The 21,233-nt window shown below is 43.3% G+C and overlaps 1 protein-coding gene across 1 annotated transcript in view; it reads right to left on the bottom strand.

Moving 5' to 3' along the window:
- Positions 1–21,233, bottom strand: part of THPO (thrombopoietin) — a 274,091-nt gene that overhangs the window by 13,396 nt on the left and 239,462 nt on the right. Inside the window, exons 5-6 of the mRNA XM_078667860.1 lie at positions 13,221–13,345; positions 6,746–6,838 (exon numbers count right to left, since the gene is read on the bottom strand). Of these exons, the coding sequence (XP_078523986.1) occupies positions 6,746–6,838; positions 13,221–13,345 (218 nt within the window). The remainder of the gene's footprint in view (positions 1–6,745; positions 6,839–13,220; positions 13,346–21,233) is intronic.

Raw genomic sequence — 21,233 nt, 5'->3', positions numbered from 1 at the left:
TGTCCTGTATTAGTCAGGCCTCGACTGGCATAGGCCACAATGTGTGTCTTAGCATTCGAGTGAGCATTATGTTGAGCAAGGATTGCCCCCAGCCCCACTGGGCTTGCATCAACTGTGATAACTTGGAATCAAAATAGGCCATCTCGGTTGCTTTCTCAATCACATTTTTTATTCTTTTGAAACTTTGATCACATTCAGGAGACCATTGAAAAGGGACATTTTGTTTTGTCAAGTCTCTCAATGGGGCATTCACAGTAGCAAAGTCACAAATGCACCTTGAGCAATACCTGGCCATGCCTAAGAAGGATTGCAGCAGGGTGACATCTTGAAGTGGGCATGTAGCTGACAAGGCTGGCACTTTATCTGGGTCAGGAGTCATTCCCCATCAGAGAATATGTGCCCAAAGAACTTACATTTAGTCTTGAGAAACTCACACATTGCTTTATTCAGAGAGAGATCTGCATCCGCAAGTACCTGCCACACCTGTGTTAGGGCCTTGTCATGATCTTTTTGCATTGTCCCAAATACCAGCATGTCATCAATGTTGTTAAAAGCATGTGCAACAGGTTGAATTCTTCAACTGTAATATTTCTGCAGCAGACAACACTTCAAAACTAAACCTTTTACATCAGGATAAACCAACATGAGTCGGAAAAGTAGTAATGTACCTATTTATTTATTTATTTATTTATTGAGCTTTTAAAGTGCGACAGCTACCCGACAGGGTTTCCCGGTGCTAAGAAATTTCAGCTAGCAAAGGCACAAAGAAAACTCAATTATTGATTAAAAAGCCAGGTCTTAACAGCTTTACGAAAGTGAGCATAGCAGTCCTCGGAACGAATGTTCAGAGGAAGGGAGTTCCACAACTTGGGCCCTAGATAGGCAAACGACCTACCGCCCATTTTGGACCATCTGAACAGTAAAAAAAATTTGGGAAGAGGAGCGGAGGGAACGAGAAGGAGAATAGGTGTTCTTAAGTATTTGGGGATAGCTAGGGGCAGTATTCTTCCTTATCTTAGCTGGGATAGCCGCACGCTATATAAGAATATATAACATAGCATAACATCTTGAACATATACCTGAGTGCCTTGAACTTCACACGACTGTCCACCTTCAGCCAGTGAAGATCACGGAGGCGTTCCGCTATATGATCCCTCTTGCAAAAGCCACTAAGCAGGAGTGCCGCGGCATTTTGCACAAGCTGGAGACGTCGCGTGACTGCCTTGGTCGCCCCCAGGTAGAGAATGTTACCCTAGTCGAGCCGGGAGGTAACCAAGGCACTCACTACAGATCTCTGGGTGTCAGCTGGCAGCATCCATAGGATCTTCTTCAGCCAGCGCAGGATGGTGAAGCAGATAGACGAGACCTTATTAGCCTGACACTGCATTGTCAGATTGCTGTCAATGACCACCCCCAGGTTACGCACATGCTCCGATGGAAATGGAAGCGGGCCCAACTCCGAGGGCCAATGCCTGGAGGTCCAAAGGTCTTGCTTGTGCCCGAGGACCAGTACCTCTGTCTTCCCTCCATTCAGCTTGAGAAAATTTTGGTTCATCCATCTGGCGATTTCCTCCAACCCAATCTGAAGGAGGGAAGCAGAGGCACTGTCAGACTGAGAAAGGGAAAAGACAACCTGCGAATCATCAGCGTAAGTGAACAAGGATAGTCCGACGCTGTCAGCGATGTGGACCAGTGGAGTAACATAAAGGTTAAAAAGAAGAGGGCTAAGAATAGAACCCTGGGGAACACCGTGAGGCTGGGGATAGATGGAGGAGGTAGCTATAGGGGAGAAAGTTTGAAATGTACGATCAGTTAGGAATGAGGCTAACCAATCAAGAGCTAGACCTCCAATGCCCATAGCAGCTAGGGATTCGAGAAGGATTTTGTGCGAGACCGTATCGAACGCCGCACTGAGATCAAGTAATATCAGCGCGGCAGTCTCACCTCTGTCTAGCAGAGACCGAAGGTTCTCTGTGACGCCAAGAAGTGTGGTTTCTGTAGAGAAACCTGAGCGGAAACCTGACTGTGAGGGGTGCAAAAGATTATTAATAGTGACAAAGTGGGACAGATGGTGATGGATGTGCCTTTCTAAAACTTTAGCGAAGGCAGGCAACAAAGAGATGGGGCGATAATTGGAAAGGACCTTAGGGTCTGCAGTAGGCTTCTTCAGCAAAGGCGTGATCATAGCGTGTTTCCACCTGGCAGGGACAGTAGCAGTCGTGAGCGAGAGATTCAAAGTGGTGCAGATCAGGGAAAGCTGGGAGGAGTCCAATAGCCGAAGTATAGAGATGGGCAAAGGGTCAATGGGAGAGCCAGATTTTACCTTACACAAGGTGTTGTGGATAGCGGAAGGCAGCAATTTAGGCCAAACGAGTAATGGACCTGAGGCAGGAACTGAGTAAAACTTGGTGCCCCCTATGTTAGATGAGAAAACAGAAAGGTTGGTGTTGCTACTTTGAACGGAAATGTCTTGATAAATCTTGTCGATTTTGCTAAGAAAAAACTGAGCAATTTCGTCGCATTTGCTGCTGGACAAAGGAGGAGGTTTTGCTATTGCAGAAGAACCTACAGTTCTCTTAAAATTTAAGTTGGTGGTACCCTTTCTTCAAGTCAAGACAGAAAAAGTCTTTGGCTCCATTCAGCTGCATGATCACGTCCGCTATCTGTGGACCAGGATGTCTTTCTCTCTCAGCTGCTTTGTTGGCCTTGCACATATCAACACAGATGCGCACCGCACCTCCACTGTCCTGTTTTTGGCACCACCACTCTAGGCGAGATCCAGGGCGTAGGACGGGTGTTGCGCTCAATGATGTCATGCTTAAACATCATTTACAGTGCTTTCTCAATGGCCTATTGAAAGTTAAAAAACACTCTACAGTGCCGCTGGGCAACAGGGCGAATGTTTGTGTTAATAGGAAGTTGCAATTTCATTTTCTTTCTTATATCTCCCAGGCCATGAAACAATGACAGGAACTGACTCAGAATTTCAGACATAGTTTGAAGGTCATATTTGAGCGATATCAGTCCCATGTCAGCGGCAGTGGCAAAACTGAGTAAGCATGCACTGGGTGAAGTTCCTTGCAGAACATGTATTGGCACACTGTTTTATGTGACAGAGTTGCTATGAATGACCCTTGAATCTGCAACTGTTTGGCAGCAGCCCATGTCTATATTTTTCTGTTTGACAGGTTGAGGTGTGGCACAGGAGACTGGCTGTTAAACTTTTTGACTGGCATGATGTTAGTTGACTCACTGTTATGAGAAAGTAAACATTGGTGGGAAAACAGCATCTTTGCAGTCTTACATTACATCCATTTTAGTTCTAGTCACTCTAAAGATTTCACCATGTACCAATCCAAAGCACACATGTAAAACACCAATTTGTCTCACCTAGCAGATTTTCATCTCATCACATGAAGTGCCAGGTTCAGTGTTTTCACTGTGTGCCTCCAGGTTTCTAAAATACATCTCTTTTCAGTAGTTTTTTTCATTTTGTTCTGTTGTGAAATTCTCTTTATCCTATTATATCAAATCTGAGTTCATTAGTATTATGTTTTGTTCCTCAAGGTTTTTTACAACTTGTTACCTCATATTGGTATGGTGTATTGTACTCTTCATTCACAATGTTGTGTTCTCATTGTTTTTTTTATTTTCCTAATAATGCTTCTCCACAGGGATTTTTCAAGCAATATAAAATGCTGTATTCAATGTTGCAAAATATTTGATCTTGAATTATTTGTTTTGCAGTATATTGGGGATTTACTGAGTCTTCTTTGACTATGAAATTACTGTAATTGCAACACTTTCAAGTTTCAACATTCCCAATTCTCTTTGAACTTTTATTGTATTTAGTTTCTAGATAGTATTGCCATTTTTGTACTTTGTTTCTCTTTTAGTATGCAAGTGTGGGTTGACCTTTTCAAATATTATTGAAATCTGTCTGTTTGAAGTATTAGCAAATTCTTTTTGATGGAATGTTTATCTTCTTGTGCTGTTCTTAATATTGTTTTTTGTCATACATGAGTGAATTAACTTGTAAATCTAGTTTTGATATGATCTTCCTACCTACCCTTCACACTGAGTGTTTCACAGGAAATGCTTTATTGCCTTTCATAATCCTTGGATTTATAAACAATCTATTTTATTCCTATTAACTGTGGAAGTGTATGATTTGCCTTGGAAGAACAATTATAAAACTTTCATACTACATATTATTGTGGCTTGTTGGTTTTCTCAGCACATTTGTCACCTAATTTGTATATGCAGGAATGCAATGCTTTCATAATGTATGCCATGAGTGAACATTATCCTGTTTGCCTTTTGTTCAAATCATGCATGTTTACTAAATATTTAGCTTTTAACCTTTTCCATATTACTAAAATATTGTTAATGTAACAATTTTAATCCTCCACTCTAACAATAGTTGTCAAATATGTACTCTTGTTCAAATGTATTAATGTACAAATTCATGTCCAGCAGTTTCTTTTTTACAGACCAGAAAAGGTTTGTTGGGATGTTCAGTCAGCAATTTTCTTCTGTTTTTTATGCAACTTGTATCTATGGTGTTGACTAACAGCATCCAATAGTCATCTGTTACATTTGTAACTGTTTTGGAAGTGTTTGGAAACAAGACCCTAGTTTGAATTAGCAGAATTGTTGCTGTATCTACAGGTAAAAACAGTGAGTTACTATAGATGTTGTTGGTGCTGACTGCACAAGGTGGAGGAGTTATTTCCCCCTGTTTCCTTTGTGTGATTCCAACATCCTTTCAGAGATCCACGATTCTCCTGCATATGATTGGATGGAGTCTACCCTTGTCCTAAAAATTTAGGGGAGGTGGGTAAATCCGCCTGACTTGAAGAGGTGCGAGAACTATGAGAATCCTTTGCCAGTTGCCTCAGCTTTCACAATGACCCTTTTTTATACACGCCTTTCTAAAGTTAGCAGAGGTTAGTTAAACTGATTCCTACATAGGTAAAGGATGCTTCTTTCTCCAACAGTAGGTTTTCCAGAAATATTTGTTGTGATTGCAATCGTACCAAGAACTCAAATGCTGTTTTTTCGGCGAGTATTTATTCTTGCATAATTTACTTAAATGCAATTTAGTCATGGAGCAAACCGTCTTGCAAAACTCACTCATAAGCAATTTTGTTAGAAAACAAATATTCTTGCACAAACTGAAGAACCATTTTACCATGGAGTAATAGAACTGGCAATTCACTCAACTGCATTTTTTTCATATAATATTAGTATTTCATACATAATTAGTACTCAAATGCAGTATTCTTCAGTGTAATTTCTGAAGGAGAAAATATTATTTTACATTTTACTCAACTGCACCTTAATATGAAGGACATTTTCAACTAAGTGTCCTTATCCTGTTTCCCTATATTAGAGGGCAATCACACCCATTCACCCATTTGTTGCCATCCTTGGTTACATCCATGGAGTATTTTGGAGCCATGCCTTTTTATGTGCCGAAAGAACAAATATAAGGTCCTTTGAAAGCTAATTCCTCAGTTCCATTTTGGTTGGGAAGGCTCAATGTAATGGAAAAGCATTATGTGTATCAAAGACTCTCCGGGGTGTACACCTCAATGCACCGCTTCTGATAGGCGGGGAATGAGGACATTTACTGAATTATGAAAGTTTTTAATACCATCCAAATCAATAGGATTTCTGGTGGTTGATGGTATCAACAATTGGCAGGGGTTCAAAATGGACCACAAGGCAGGAGTCACAGTCTGTTTTGAAGCGCATTTACTATGCCTTGGATGGAAACTACTTCTGTTCTGTCACATACTCTGAAGCATGACCGGAAGTCTGTCATGAGGTAGTTGTTACCAAATGTGTTTTTTTTATTTTTTTGTTGACTCCATTCTCGATGATCTATCTGAGGCATACTAAGTTTGCAGGAGGTTAAGGTTTCATGGACGAGTTTGTATTTTTTCATTAGTGGGGTTTTGTTTGGTTCTGAATGCATTGGAAAAAATACCTTGTGCCAAGGAAGCATTGTTTGGGTACCATTAAAACTTCTAATGCCAAGTTTTTCACAGCAGTGGAGGAGCGGAGTTTGAATTCTTATATCCTGACTTTCAGAAAGGAGAGGATATTAGTGGCTTTGGGACTAATTTTAAGGAGGTTCATGTTGGAATCTTGAGCGGATGGATAGGAGTAATATTGTTTGTCTGTTTGTTTGATGATATGTTAATATGTGGCCTGATTTGATCTCTTCACTTGATAAAGAACTGAAGGTTTTACTTGTATCAATTGATCTTAATTTCAAAAGGTCAGGTATAGGTTTGATATTGTGCTTATGACTTGCAAGATTCTCTCAATACTGAGCCTTTTCCAAAATGAACATGAAGTCAACAAAAAGTACACTGAACATCCGATAACACGTACCAGAAAAAAATGTGTGACTTGCTGTCAGTAGTGATAACAGCACACAGGGAAGCGTTGATGTTGAAGATCAGATCACAGGAAGCATTTCAGGTATATAAGAGCCATCAAGTCATTGATGCATTCCAAGTTTGGGGAACATTAGCCAGAAATACATTTCAAGAGAAGCTGTAAGAGACATTCCTATTTGGACTACTATATTGCTAATGAACATCTGGGCAAATACATTTCTAAACAGCATGCACTTCTGCAAGTTAATTTAAGGGAAAGCTGTGTCCTTCATTATTGTTTAAATGTTACACAATGTAGATATATCAGATATAGAACAGTACCAATTGCTTACGTTCTTTTTTTTCCACTCTCTCACTCTGAAGTCGACGAAGGGAATCACAACAGAGTCGTTCAGTAATGCGGCTTGTGGGCACATTTTTGGTAACTAGAGAAAGAATGAAAAAGTAAAAGTAAGACATGCGTGCAATTGAGTATGGGATATTGAAACTTAGACGGTGATGTCCCTGAAGGCACGTTAAATGCCGCTTTGAAGGAACATTAGAGGGTAAAATGATGGTTCCAATAAACTGGATTGCAAATTGTGACTTACAAAGACTCAAACAATTCAGTACAAGATCCTGACACTAATTCTTAATTTTTCTAAGTGTATTGGACCAAATTAGGAAGAACAGGGCAGAATTGGCACATGAAAGACTGCTGTAAATAGGCCGGGCACCTGGTGCTAAGCTGGCTGCGTAACACAAGCAGCTGAACCACCCTTAGGGTGTTTCTGACAGCAGAGGAAAACGCGGTTCCACTGTTTCAAACACTTGGTTCTCTCACATCTAAGTCTTGCAGGAGGACCAACAATTGTTGAGTAGATGAAGCATTCAGCATTTTCTGGCAGATGTCGTGGTACTATCAACCTCTAACTTAAGATCTTAAACTCTCTTGAAGAAGGCTTAAAGGCTGTTAACAGATATATTAAAACAGGGCCAATATACATAAATGTCCAGTCTAAGGTTCTCAATTTCCAAAATAATTATCTTTTTATAACAGTAAACATTAAAAATAAGGCAGACAGACAACTAATCCGACAACTCTGTAACAGTTCTAAGGTTAGCATCCCAAAAACACTGATTAAAGCCAGAGACTATATGGGAACAGTGGGCCACTATTATTCAAGGCAGAAAATGCCATTCTATGAGTCATGGTGATCCAATGTCAGTTTGATCACAGGAAACAGTGAACTGGTAACACCTCTAAACTATACACTATTAAGGTTTGGGATTTCAGTACTATAGTACTGAGAAGCATTCTTCTGCTGGGAAAGGCATGGCTTCATGGGTAAAACCTTTATCAAGATGCTTTTGGTTATTTATCTGAGTGGGCAAGAGTATTACTGTGAGGTCACACAGCGCTAATTGGCAATAGGCTATTGTGCCTAAAGGAAGGACTAATGTGAAAGAGTCAGAATTATAGCCAAAGGGGAGAAGAAGAGATGAGGGTAAAGGCAAAGAGTAACATAAAGTTAGAGAGTGAAAGAGTGTCAAAAAACAAAAAAAACAAAAAACAGGAAATAAATATACATGCATGTAACCTGGCATTAGTTTACATATGCATTGAAGGGGACTATCACAAGGAGTGAATGTGCTATAGTGCTTCAGTGTCTATAAGCGGAAGCAGTCACCAGCCAGTGCTTGTAATGGCACAGTGCAATGAAGTGGCTAATCAAAGCTGTCTGCTTTCTATGAAGTGATATGATTGAGTGGCATCTGAGGTGAGCCTGAAGAAGGCACAGACCGAGGGACTGGATAAGATGTCTTGTTATAAAATTATATCTAAGGTGCATTCTCTTAAGAGCAATGCCCATGGTTAGTTTCTGCCCAGCCCAATGCCTATAGTTAGTTTCTGCCCAGATGCTGCTAGTTAATTATAATCCTCTTAAGGTGAGCATGATAGTCGGTCCCTGATTCCTGCTTCAGGCCCTAATCGGGTGAGCCGCTTCATGCTACTGTGCATTGCCAACGATGAGAGGTAAACTAGAGAGGCAAAGTTTTGCCACTGTCTCAAAAGGTTCCTTTGCTCACTACTTACAGCAACAAGCAGGATGGATGTAGCAAGTGTGAATGAAAGCTGAAAGCATCTTTTCAGGTACGTGCACCATAAGACCTGATGCATTGTTGGAGCAACTTTCTAACAGTTCGGTGAGATGCATCTTAGACAAGCAATCACCAGGGCAGCTTTTGCTTCCATAGGTGGGTTGGATATTTTTGAGGATCCCATGTAATTGTCCATGCATGTGCTGGGGTGTGTTAAAAGGCTGTTTTTGGATCAATTCCGTGTGGAGTGAGAGAAGCATGAACTGCAGAAACCATTAGTGTGGGGTCTCGTGTTTTTGAAAAACGTGCTTGGGAGAGGTATTTACCAAAGGGGGTGATGGATGGAGCATTTGAGCAAATCAAACACTCACCCCCAGTCAACTGATCTGGGTTTAATCCAGTGGCGTAACGAACCTTGAGGGGGCCCCCCAGCAGGATAAGTGAAGAGGCCCCCTCCGGGCTCAATCTAGAGCTCCCCAGCAGAAGTGCGGTGCTGACGGGGCCCCCTGGAGGGTGAGGGCCCAGGGGCCTGTGATACGCCCCTGGTTTACTCCATCATCATTCTTTAGCTCACTTGAATCCAGTGGCATAGTGAGCAAGGGACCCAGGTATGGGCATACCCTGCCAACTTAGGGCGAACAAAGTGATGCCAAAGGGGATGATGGACGGAGCGTTTGAGCAAATCAAACACTCACCCCCAGTCAACTGATCTGGGTTTAATCCATCATCATTCTTTATCACACTCCACCACCCCAGTTCAGACATGGCCATATGCAAATCAGTCTGACCCTGTGCCTCATGGGAACAGTCCAGCCCAAACTTCCAAGCCATGTTGCCTGGACTGCAAACAAGCATCCTAGGACCAGTTTCGGGTTCATAACCCTCATCAGCCAGGCTATCTTGAATCCAGTGGCAGAGTGAGCAAAGGACCCACGTCTGGGCATACCCTGCCAACTTAGGGCGAACAAAGCGATACCAAAGGGTTTGCAGCAAAATAGGTTTTTATTGTCCATGTTTAGGTTTAACCAACTTCATCTTTTGGCATCCCCATGTGGTTGGGCATGGCCTGAGGCAAGGCTGTCCTCCAGATACGACAATAAGTCTCTGCAGAACATTCTGTACCTTGTGATGCTTTGTTATTTTTTTAGCTTGCCAAGGAAGTAGTTATTAATTCCCCTGTTGAAGTCTCTGAATTTTAACCAAGTATGGCCAGCCATCTTTTATCTTTCAGATGCTTCCTAACGAATGTGTTCCTTTTACCGTTTTATCATTCCTGTGAGTCGCGTTGGCGTCCAGGAAATTGAGACACGATTAATTGATGTACTATATTTCTGGGCTGGGTTATTTTGTTTTATTGACTTCTATCTATTATGTACATTTTTAACGATGGTTCTTATGATGATGTTGTTTGTATTCTTTTATGGCTGTTTTATCAACCGAATAAAGATTAAAGAAAATGAAAATGAAAAGCAATCACCAAAGTAAAAAAGTCTGATCCAGTCCTACATAGGCAGGGGACGCACAGGAGTAAGACTGAAGATTATGGAGAAGTTCAAAGCTCCAATGAATGCGTAAGGCAATTCAGACCACCACAGTATATTGTACAGGCAAGCCTAATCCAGGCTAATGGGGAGAAGATCAAGACCCACATGACAGATTTTAGGTCTATATGGGAAGTGACGCTGAGTCAGAAGGACCATCCTCTTGAACCCTAACTCGGGATACGTGAAGTCTTGTGCAGAACAGCCGCTCTTGCCTAGAGATCCCTTTGAAAGGTCAAAACCATGTAAAATGGGTGCAAGAGAAAGAAAGAGAGATATTGAGAGCGAAAGAGAGAGAGAGAGAGAGAGAGTGAGAGTGAGAGAGAGGCCAAGATATTCCACTTTGAAAGGGAAAAGTGGGTAGTGTTAAACTGCACCTAGCTAACTAAATGCCCTTTAAGATCAAATGAGCGTGTTACATCAACAATTCCTTTTGTGAATCCACATAAAACAAAAGAAATAGGGCTAACTGAACAGGAGGTATGTATTAGTCTACAAATATATGTTTACAGCTTTCACGTAAGTATTTTAGGCGCAATTCACCATGTAAAGTGCGACAGTACAGGCAGAACCTTGCATGTGAAATGGGTGCATTAGTAGGCCTGAAAGACCAGTCGGGATGCAAATTTCCAGGTACTATTGCACTTGTCACATTACTTTTATAAGGCAGCCAATCCCTCCTAGAATCGACCATTAGGCATATTGCTTCACAATTGGGAAGGGCAGCTATAAGAGCTACCCATTTTCCCCCCATTTGAGTCCACCCCAAACAAATCTGGGGGTGATCCATTTCCAACCTGAAAGGTCTTAAGACCATTTCTATGGTAATATAGCGTCAGATTTCACTTTTTGAGAGCCAGCAAACATGCAAGGCAAACCACACCTTCTAATGCCCACTTCCTACCTCTTGCATGGGATTTACAGCATCAGATTTCTCTGCATTAGTGTCAGAGAAATCCAGAATATTAACACCATTTATGCCTGCCAGAAATCCTCTTGTGAATTTTTGCAAGGAGAAAATCAACTATTTTCACCATATGTTTTCACAACTGAAATGCTTGTGTGAATTGGGCCCAAAATTTAAAAAAAAATAATAGAACCACATCCAAAGTTTGATTTGTTAGTAGGCTGAATGCAGGTTAATTGTAAAATAATAATGAGAAATGAGTTGCCCCATTTCTAATGGTGTAGGTGGGGAGGAAGCACTATTAACTGCAAACTATACTGGGTCAACAGAATGGACCACCAGTGAGATTTATGTAGATAAAATGCACACACTTATAATGATACTCCTGGTACTTGGTTACAATAACCGTGATAGCTGTGTATTGAATAACGCGGATTGAGGTCGCTGATCCCCAACATGATAGGAAAGTGAGATCCCCTCTCCTGTTTCTATGGGATATACTATACCTAGAGGTTAAAAGGGGAACCTGATATGATTGGACAGCTCCAAACATGCAAACCCAGATTACACCTACATGCAATCAATGAGAAAGTAAGAAATATTAGAGGAAGCATAATGTACCCACGAAATCAAGTGGAAGAAGGAAACTCACTGAAGAAGAGAGGTGAAGGAAGCGCAGAAGGAGACTCCAACTTTAACTGCAGCAGAAGAGATCTGAGAGGTGTCCACCAAATGCAATGCGATGATTGGTAATTCAGCAGGCACCCAGAGTGAAGAGTAGGAATTCTGCATGCATAGTCCATCAGAGGCAGAGGCAAGGAGGAAACAAGGGTTAGGCATGCACTTCAACTGACAGAGAATCCACAGGTGTTAGCAAGAGATCCCCTTATCTTTGACTATTGTTTCAATAAAGTGTTAATTTAGGTTTCTTATTATTTTTCATTAAGTACACCTTTTCCTTCCCTTGCTATTTTATCTTCTTACCTTTCTTTGGAACATTCGATGAACCCTGGAAGTCTACTGTGACTAGATCCAGCCATATCTCTTAAGGTGAAGTGTGAAAAAGTGATACTGAGGCTTGATATGGGTGTTTGGAATGTTCTTTCTGACCTCGCCTCCAACCACAAGTTCTAAAATGTTTGTCTTGGAGCTGACTAAGTATTTATAGGGCGGTATGGTCAAGCAGCAGGTGGAAGAATTCCATCAAGGTATGGGTGGCTGGGCACAAACACAAGGGTGCTTATAGGCCTTCAGCCAAAATAGTTGGAGATGTTTTTACCCTTTGCATTATGAGCCAAACCAAGTCATAGGTCCCAAGTGATAGGGTGATAAAGTTTAGGCTGGTCTACCTTGGAGGTATCAACTAGGACAAAAGCACTCTTCCTCCTCTTTGCAATGCTTATGCTCCTTTGTTGTCTGCCTGTGAAGATCTTATGTTTGGATGGCAGGGAACTACAGCACTCCTATAATTGTCAACCAACAAAAACAAAGTCAATATGCAATGTGAAATAAACAATGTTCTTGGTGTTAACATTACAGGTTTGAAAAGGGGAAAGTAGTGCTTTTAAGGTTAGCCAGAGGGTTCAGCAAGACTCTGATTTGGGGACTCGCACCATGTCTACACAACAAGCAGGAATACTGGAAATCAATTGTGGCGAAAAGTCAACTTGACATAGTTCCAGAAATATGAACTGTTTACTGTTTGTACTGTAGTACAATGTGTAAAGGCAACAAGATGTGTCTCTTGTTTTTCAGAAGGTTTTCACAAATTCTGAGTAAATGTTGGCGAGATCTTAATAGCTCAATTCTTTTTCATAAATGATTTTAACGTGAATTAATGGCAGGTTGCCAATAAGTGGCCCATATTTGCCTATCTTTGGTCACTAAATATTGGTAGGGTTTTTTTTATATAAAAACACACATTTTATCAAACAATGACATCACAGGAAAGACTTCGTCCAACCTTGGCCTGATGGTGGGATCAGATTCAATGACCCCAACAGGCCACCATAGGCTACAAATCAAAGGGATGTCCATGTGACTTTCAGCCCAGATTAGACTAAGATCAGATAACTATGAAACCATGACAGATGTTGAATCTTTAAGGACTGTGGCCAGCCTTAACCTCACATATTGTCACCAGCAAGCATACCAGCCCAGTGTAGTAATATGAGTTGATGACTACATCTTCTATTACTCCATCCCTCTGTCCTTTATTTCTTCTGCTTCATTCCCTTTCTTCCCATCACTGAATCTGACAGCAGCAAGCACCCTTACCTCTTTCACCAAATCTTTGGAATCGCTGACATATTTGCTAGTCATCTTCTTGTCACAGGGCACCTGAAGAGAACTCAACATGGACGGTTTTGGGATCATGAGAAATACTGCTATGAAGAGGAATCCTAGAAGAAAACAAAATGAGGTCATATGAACACAAACAGGAATATGGAAGTGAACACAGGGGTTATTTATTATTTTGATCTTAGGACATTTGAGCACCAGAAGCAAATGGACTGGTGCACAGCAGCTGGGAGTTAACCTTAAAGACAGATAGAACAAAATGCTTAATGTTTATGTGGGTTTGTGTAACATTGCATCAGAACCTTGTGCAGTCCTTGGGGCTAAAGATAGGGCACACAGAGTGGATGCAGTGGTAATTGGAAGACCTTGAGGACCTCACTCTTGGAGGAGTTGTACGAGGCACAATAAGTTTACTTTAAAGTTTGTAGTACAACTGATGCAACATTATCATACCTGCAAGATTTTGTCCTAATAATTATCACCAGGAAAAACCCTGGTGGAATTTGTGCCATTAACAACTGAATATATTCTGAGGTTCTCCCTATAGTGCTGGGGAAACACGCAGTATTACAACGCTATCCCTCATTTCGAGACGCGGAACTCAGATGCCTCTTCGCGCTCTCCAAATGTGGCATGTAATGTGAGGTTACTTAACAATATACCATGCAAGTATACAATGCAACACCATCTCAGCAATGCCTTAGCACCATCTCAGCATCAGCGCATAACCACTTCAGCGCCAGTCAGCGACACTCAGCACCACTTCAGCAGCACCACCACAGCACCACCCGAGCATCACTCAGCAGCACCTGAGCACCACTATAACACCAGCACAGCACCACCACATCATCACTCAGCCTCAGTGAAGCACCACCTCAGCACCAGCTCCACCTCAGCACCATTGCAGTACCACCTCTGCCTCTGTGCATCATCTCTTCAGCATCACTCAACACCACCACAGCACCTCTTCAGCATCCGCAGAGCACCACCTCTGCATCAGTGCACCACCACCAGCACAGCCCCACCACAGCTGCAGCACAGCATCACCTCAGCAGCAACTCAGCTTCAACGCATCACCACTTCAACATCAGCACCAGTGCAGCATCATCTCAGCACCAGCGCAGCAGCAACTCAGCATCACTTAGCACAACCTGAGCACCAGCACAGCATCACCTGAGCACCACCAAAGTATCAATCAGCACCACCTCAGCATCACTCAGTACCATCTCAGTATCACTCAGAACTACCTGAGCTCCATCTCTGTACAAGCACACCACCACTTCAGCATCACTCAGCGCGATCTCTGCATCAGTGCACCATCACCAAGGCAACACTAACTCGTCAACAGTGCAGCCTCACCACAGCATCAGTGCACCACTACCTTAGCATCAGCGCAGCGCCACATCAGCACCACTTTAGCACCAGTGCACCACCACCTCAGCAGCAACTCACCTCAGTATCACTCAGCACCAACAGAGCATTGATGCAGCACCACCTCAGAAATCAGTGCCGCATCACCTCAGCATCAGCGCAGCACCACCTCAGAATAAGCACAACACCACCTGTGCACCACCACAGCATCACCTCAGGATCAGCATAGCACCATCTCAGCATCAGCACAGCACCACCTCCTTATCAGTGCACCACCACCAATGCAACACCAACTCAGCATCAGTGCAGCACTTCCTCAGCACCAATGCAGCACCACCTCAGCATCAGCTCAGCACCATCTCAACATCAACACATCTTCTTCTTAGCATCACTACAGCACCACGTCCACATTATTGCACCACCCCCACCTCAGCCCCACCTCAACATCAGCGCAGCCCCACCTCAGCACCAGTGCAACCGCACCTCACCAGCAATTCAGCACCAATGCAGCACTACTTAAGCATCAGTGCAGCAACACCTCAGCATCAGTGCAGCACTACCTCAGCATCACTGCAGCACAGCACCAAATCAGCATCACTCAGCACCACCTGAGCACCAGCGCAGCACCACCGCCCTCAGCATCACTCAGCACCCCCTCAGCATCACTCAGCACTTCCTCAGTATCACTCAGCATCACCTAGGCACCACTACAGGACCACCTCAGCATCAGCACAGCACCACATCTCAGCATCAGCACAGCACAACCTCATCAGTGCTCCAGCACCATTGTAGCAACAAATCAGCATCAGAGCACACCACCTCAGCAACAGCGCAGCACCACCTTAACATCAGCACTGCACCATCTCAGCATAAGCACAGCACTATCTCCGCATCAGTGCACCACCACCAGCGCAGCCCCACCTCAGCAACAGCACAACCTTTCCTCAGCAGAAATTCAGGACCAACGCAGCACCACTTCAGCATCAGTGCAGTATAACCTCAGCATCAGTGCAGCATCACCTCAGCATCACATAGCACCACCTGAGCACCAGTGCAGCACCACCACCTCAGCATGACCACAATCTCACTCAGCACCACGTCAGTATCATTCAGCACCACCTGAGTATCATTCAGCATCACCTGAGCATCACTTTCACATCAGCACACCACCACCTCAACATCACCACAGCACCACCTCACTCTGCCCTCGGAATCTTGCATCTGTTGAGTTTTCCCCAGTGTCCCCTAGTGTCCGTCTGACTTGCAAACAATGAATGGTAAAATCGTTGAGGCAGTACATGTCAGTGATTTAGTTCCTCTCTAATTTCTCATACTTTACTTAGTTTTGCATTCCGCAAGAGTTAGCTATATTATAATGTTGTTTATCTCAATTTTTTTCAGTGTATACTTTGAGGCTTAAGCCATGCCAGGTGTTTATGAGGGACTTTGATTGAGCGTTCAGGCGCTAAGGCGGAAGCCAAACAAAGTGTCTGTCAGTGGGTTGGGTATGATTCCTAACTTTACTACTCCTAAATGTCTTTTGTGAATACCGAAAGCCGTAAAGTTAGGATTTTTCTCAGTTTAGGAGTAGTAAAGTTAGGAAACCTAACTTTACCACTCCTAAATGCCTTTTGTAAATACCGAAAGTTGTAAAGTTAAGATTTTGTCTCAAATTACTTTTGTGAATCGGGCCCTTTGTTTTTATTTTGATCTCCCCTTCTTTCCGGTGGGTACCCTGCCCACCCTTGTGATGCCGCCCGATACCTTCTTGTGGTGCTATGCCAGAAGTCCACCTCCTTGGCAAGCACTCTGGGGCCAGTGAGGTTGCTATCAATCAGGTGTTGGCACTGGTCTGCGAAACAAAGACTGAACATATGCTCTATTGCCACCAAATTGTACAGCCCCTGGTATATTTTACTGCACTGTCCTTCAGCCAACAATCCCAGTCCTTGCAAAAGGAATGTACACAATCCACCCAGGACTGATTGGGCATTTCGGACGGTCCCTAAACTTCTGCCTAAACTTTTCTGGGGTGAGGCCATATTTGCCTAGGATGTCCTTCAAGGGGGATACCTCATCCTGTCCCCCTTCTATAGGGCCAGTAGGGCATCCCTCCCTTTAACCTTAACAGACTGGCACCCCAATTCTCCGCAGGGACCCTGTTGCTCTCCAGAGCAACCTCATAGGCTTCAAACCACTTGTTGAGGTAATGTCCCACAACAAAGTTAGACAACAGATCCTTTGGGTTGTGGACCCTCTTGTCTCCAGATGGCACGATGGGGGTGCTACCACCAGTAACTCTGGATTCCACCAGTTTAGCTCTGAGCTCTAGCTGAGACGTATTTCTCCCTTGTTAAGGCCTCCCGGCCTCAGCCTTCTCCTTCTCTGCTGCTATAGCCAGTTTCTTTTCTCAATCTTAAGCTTGGCCATATGTAGCCTAAAATCCCTGTCAGCTTTCCTGTCCAACAGCACCTCTGGGATCAGACCATGGGAAAAGACACTGCTCTCCACTCTGGAAGGGAGCACCAACTCAAGCTCCATGCAATGCTGCATCTCAGCACTGGTATCCAGGTCCTCTCCTTACCTTTCCACACCATCACACCCTTCTGTTGCTATAACCAGTGACTGGTGGACTTACGCCCAGGCCCTCAGCACCTTTTGGAGCAAATGTAGTACTGCAGACAATACAGTGCTCAGTGCCAAGTAGGTAGATGAATGTGTATAGACAGTGCCACTTGAAGACCTAAGTTGCACTAAAAATCCTTGATAAGAAAGAGGCGTCCTCTGAACTCTATTTCAAAAAGTTGTGAATCCAGTCTTAGAAAAAATGTTGACATTCCAACCCTGTGTCCGTCAGACAGTGGACCTCTTCTGGACCAAAAACATCTGGGTTACAGCAAACAATTGCTGGATGGAATGCTGACAATCGTTTTAAGCTGCTGACTCGGTTCGGAGGAATCGGCCCCGTCTTGATCGTGTGTTATTAGAGAACACCACCGGATTCGGGGTGTCGTGGATGAGGACATCGCTATTCCTCGTTCTTTTAAAGTAATACCGCATCATCTCACAGGGTGTCTCTGTCTCAAGTCACTTTCTGGCATCCCTGTTTGGAGTACGTCGGAATGTACCGAGAGGGTTTATGATTAGGACTTGACACAAGCCCACCTTCAGTTTTAAGTATTACTCTAATACTTTTCTAACGATCCTTGAGACGAAACTGTGATTAAGATCGTTTTAGAGTTATTGAAAAGTACCACAAGCCCACCTCAGAGACTTTGTTATTGTGAACAAGGATGATACCCACCAGACATTAGGGGGTGCTTTTAGCGGTATGAATGTGAATTGAAATATCAAGGCATTTGGTTGTTTTTTGGGATGGTTTAACGAATTATCCTGATGAAGGTGTTGGCTACTAACTGATTGCCCACCGAAACGCGTTGATTCATAAGAAATGGAGAACTACTTTGAGTTTTGGAAGACGACAAACCTTATGGAATACTAATAACAAATATTGGTTTTGATCTTTGATTTAACTTTGCAGTTTTTTCCGTTGTCAACAGGAATTTTTATTCCCTTCTCTCTCTGTCCCGAATATTGGTTATTTCCTTTTTTATATATTGTGTATGTGTACAATGTATATGTGATTTCAAATGTAATATTTTTTTAACGGATATGCCTTATACAAGCCTGAGCTGGTCTTAACTTGTTCTAATAAACTGTGTATTTTTACTTTAAAGTTTTTTTCACATTGATTGTATCTGCATTTCCCTATGTGCTGTTTGAAAATGTTGCATTAGTGCTTTGTGTCGATATTATTGAGCTGAATGGATGCCTAGGTCTACAGTTACCAAAGGGGAACTTTTTTTTCCTGACATTTGGAATGCTGACAATGCAAACATTCTTCCCCAGTCAAAAGATCTGGGTTAAATCCATTGTTCTTTTGCCCACTACGCCACCCCAGCTTGGACCCAGCCATATGCTAATCAGTCTCGGCCCTGTGCCCCATGGGAACAGTCCAGACCGAACTGCTAGGCCAGGTCCTCCTTGGAACGGAAACAAGCATCCTGGAACCGGTTTCAGGGTATGTCACCCTTTTTCAGCCAGGCTAGCTTGAATCCAGTGGCACAGTGAGCAAGGGACCCATGTCTGGGCATACCCATCCCACTTAGGGCAAAAAGTATTACAGTAAACAAATGATGGATGGAATGCAGACAATGCAAACATTCTCCCCCAGTCAAAAGATCTGGGTTAAACCCATCGTTCTTTTGCCCACTACGCCACCCCAGTTTGGACCCAACCATATGCAAATCAGTCTTGACCCTGTGCCCCATGGGAACAGTCGAGACCGAACTGCCAGGCCAGGTCCTCCCTAGACCGGAAACAAGCATCCTGAACACTCAGTCCATCATCCCCTTTGGTTTTGCTTTGTCCGCCCTAAGTTGGTAGGGTATGCCCAGACATGGGTCCCTTGCTCACTTTGCCACTGAATTAAAACTAGCCTGGCTGATGACGGCTGATTAGCCAGAAACCGGTCCCAGGATGCTTTTTACCGGTCCAGGGAAGATATGGCTTGGTAGTTCAGGCAGGACTGTTCCCATGAGGCACAGAATCAGACTGATTTGCATATGGGCATATCTGAACTAGGGTGGCAGACTGAACTAAAGGATGATGATGGATTTAACCCAGATCAGTTGACTGGGGTTGAGTGTTTGCAATGTCCACACTCCGTACATCATCACCTTTGGTTTTGCTTTGTTCACCCTAAGTTGGCAGGGTATGCCCGGACGTGGGCCCCTTGCTCACTTTGCCACTGGATTCAAGCTAGCCTGGCTGATGACGGCTGATTAGCCAGAAACCGGTCCCAGGATGCTTGTTACCGGTCCAGGGAAGATATGGCTTGGCAGTTCAGGCTGGACTGTCCCCATGAGGCACAGAATCAGACTGATTTGCATATGGCCATGTCTGACCTAGGGTGGCGGAGTGAACTAAAGAATGATGATGGATTAAACCCAAATCAGTTGACTGGGGGTGAGTGCTTGCAATGTTCAACACTCCGTCCATCATTCCCTTTGGTTTTGCCAAAAACATCTGGGTACATCATAACATGATCCAACCTCCCTCTGGTTCTCTTCCTGGTGGCCGCTGGAACTGGGTTCTCTCTCCAACCCTGTAAGGAAGGTACGTAACCTGGGAGTACTGGTGGCTGATAAACTTACTTCTGGTGCCCAGATCAATGTCAATACATCATCTTCCTTACACACATTAAGGACCTTAAAGGAAATCCTGTCTTTTATCCCTCCTGAGCTGCAGAAAAAAATAGTCACATACATGGTCGTCACCAAAATCGACTATTGCAAAGCCTTATGAACATGCAACCGCAACACATGAATAAGCTACAAACCCTTCAAAATGCTGCAGCACGATTGCTACTGGGAATCCCTAAGTTTCAGTCCATCTCATTGGCATTCAAACAGCTGCATTGGCTGCAGGTTAGACAAAGATTCATATTCAGGGTTCTCTGGATCATGCTCAAAGTTCTACATGGTATAGGGCCTGAATACTTGAAGAAGAAATTCAAGTGGTATTCTCCATCTAGGACCTTACGCTTACCGGCAGCCAAAAGCGTTTCAATCACAAGATTCAAATGTGCCTCCTGAGGAAGAAGACATTTTGTGAACAGTGCCTTCAATGCTTGGAATGCATTACCACTGTACCTAAAATCGATGAACAATCGTCTCCTTTTCAGGAAAGCTCTTAAAACGTACCTTTTTTAAGTCCATGAGCATGAAGTTATTGTGGTTTCAGTATGAGGTTCCGCCAAGCAACCCCTGGGTATTTGTGCTCTCCCTAGTCAATTTACTATGGACCGGAAGTAAGCAACTGAAGCATGCACTGACAGTATGGTCTATGGATGCTGTAGAATCAAGTTCTAAAAACTTGTGACTGTCACAAGTCAACTGAAGATTGCAACTTGAACTGGGTTCAGTGTCTGGGTTCAAGGCATGGTTGGGGTATCAGATTTAGAGGACAGCTTCCCCTTTGGGAACTTCATGGGTCATCCTCAGGGGGTGCAGACAATCTTATAGAGGATCACTGCCAGCTCCCCCAACATCTTCGAAAACATCTGCTTATAAAAACAAATTCGCGTCTGGAAATGCAATGCTGGGACAGATTTCTGCATGCTTTGCAGGCCTCTATCCATATATTTGCTGTCAGTCACAGGGGATTGCAAATCATGACCTGACTAGTGCATATTCTTTAGGTTGGTCGTCCTGCGACAACCTGCAGATGCACAATTTGGGATGTGACGTATTAGTAGTCAGGTTGCACTACAAACTTCGCTCCCATTTGCAAACCAGTTAGTGTACATTCTGTTTTGTAAATTGAGCTTTGTACATCTTTCTATTCAGGCAAGTAGTATAAATAATATAATGCAGCACCAGGATTTATAAATAGCCTATTTACACAAATGTATTAATAAAGTTAAATACAACGTGGAACAATTACTTATACACACTATATGAGGGAGAGGTTTTTGTTTGGTAAATCGGTGTTATCTTATGTCTTCTTCTGGACTCTTAAAGAAGGTGAAATGGCTTAAACCAAAAAGGCACTGGC

The sequence above is a fragment of the Lissotriton helveticus genome, chromosome 11, assembly GCF_964261635.1.
Source record: "Lissotriton helveticus chromosome 11, aLisHel1.1, whole genome shotgun sequence".
Taxonomy (NCBI): Eukaryota; Metazoa; Chordata; class Amphibia; order Caudata; family Salamandridae; genus Lissotriton; species Lissotriton helveticus.
The sequence above is the reverse complement of the archived record's forward strand: the minus strand, read 5'-3'. Positions and strand labels throughout refer to the sequence as shown.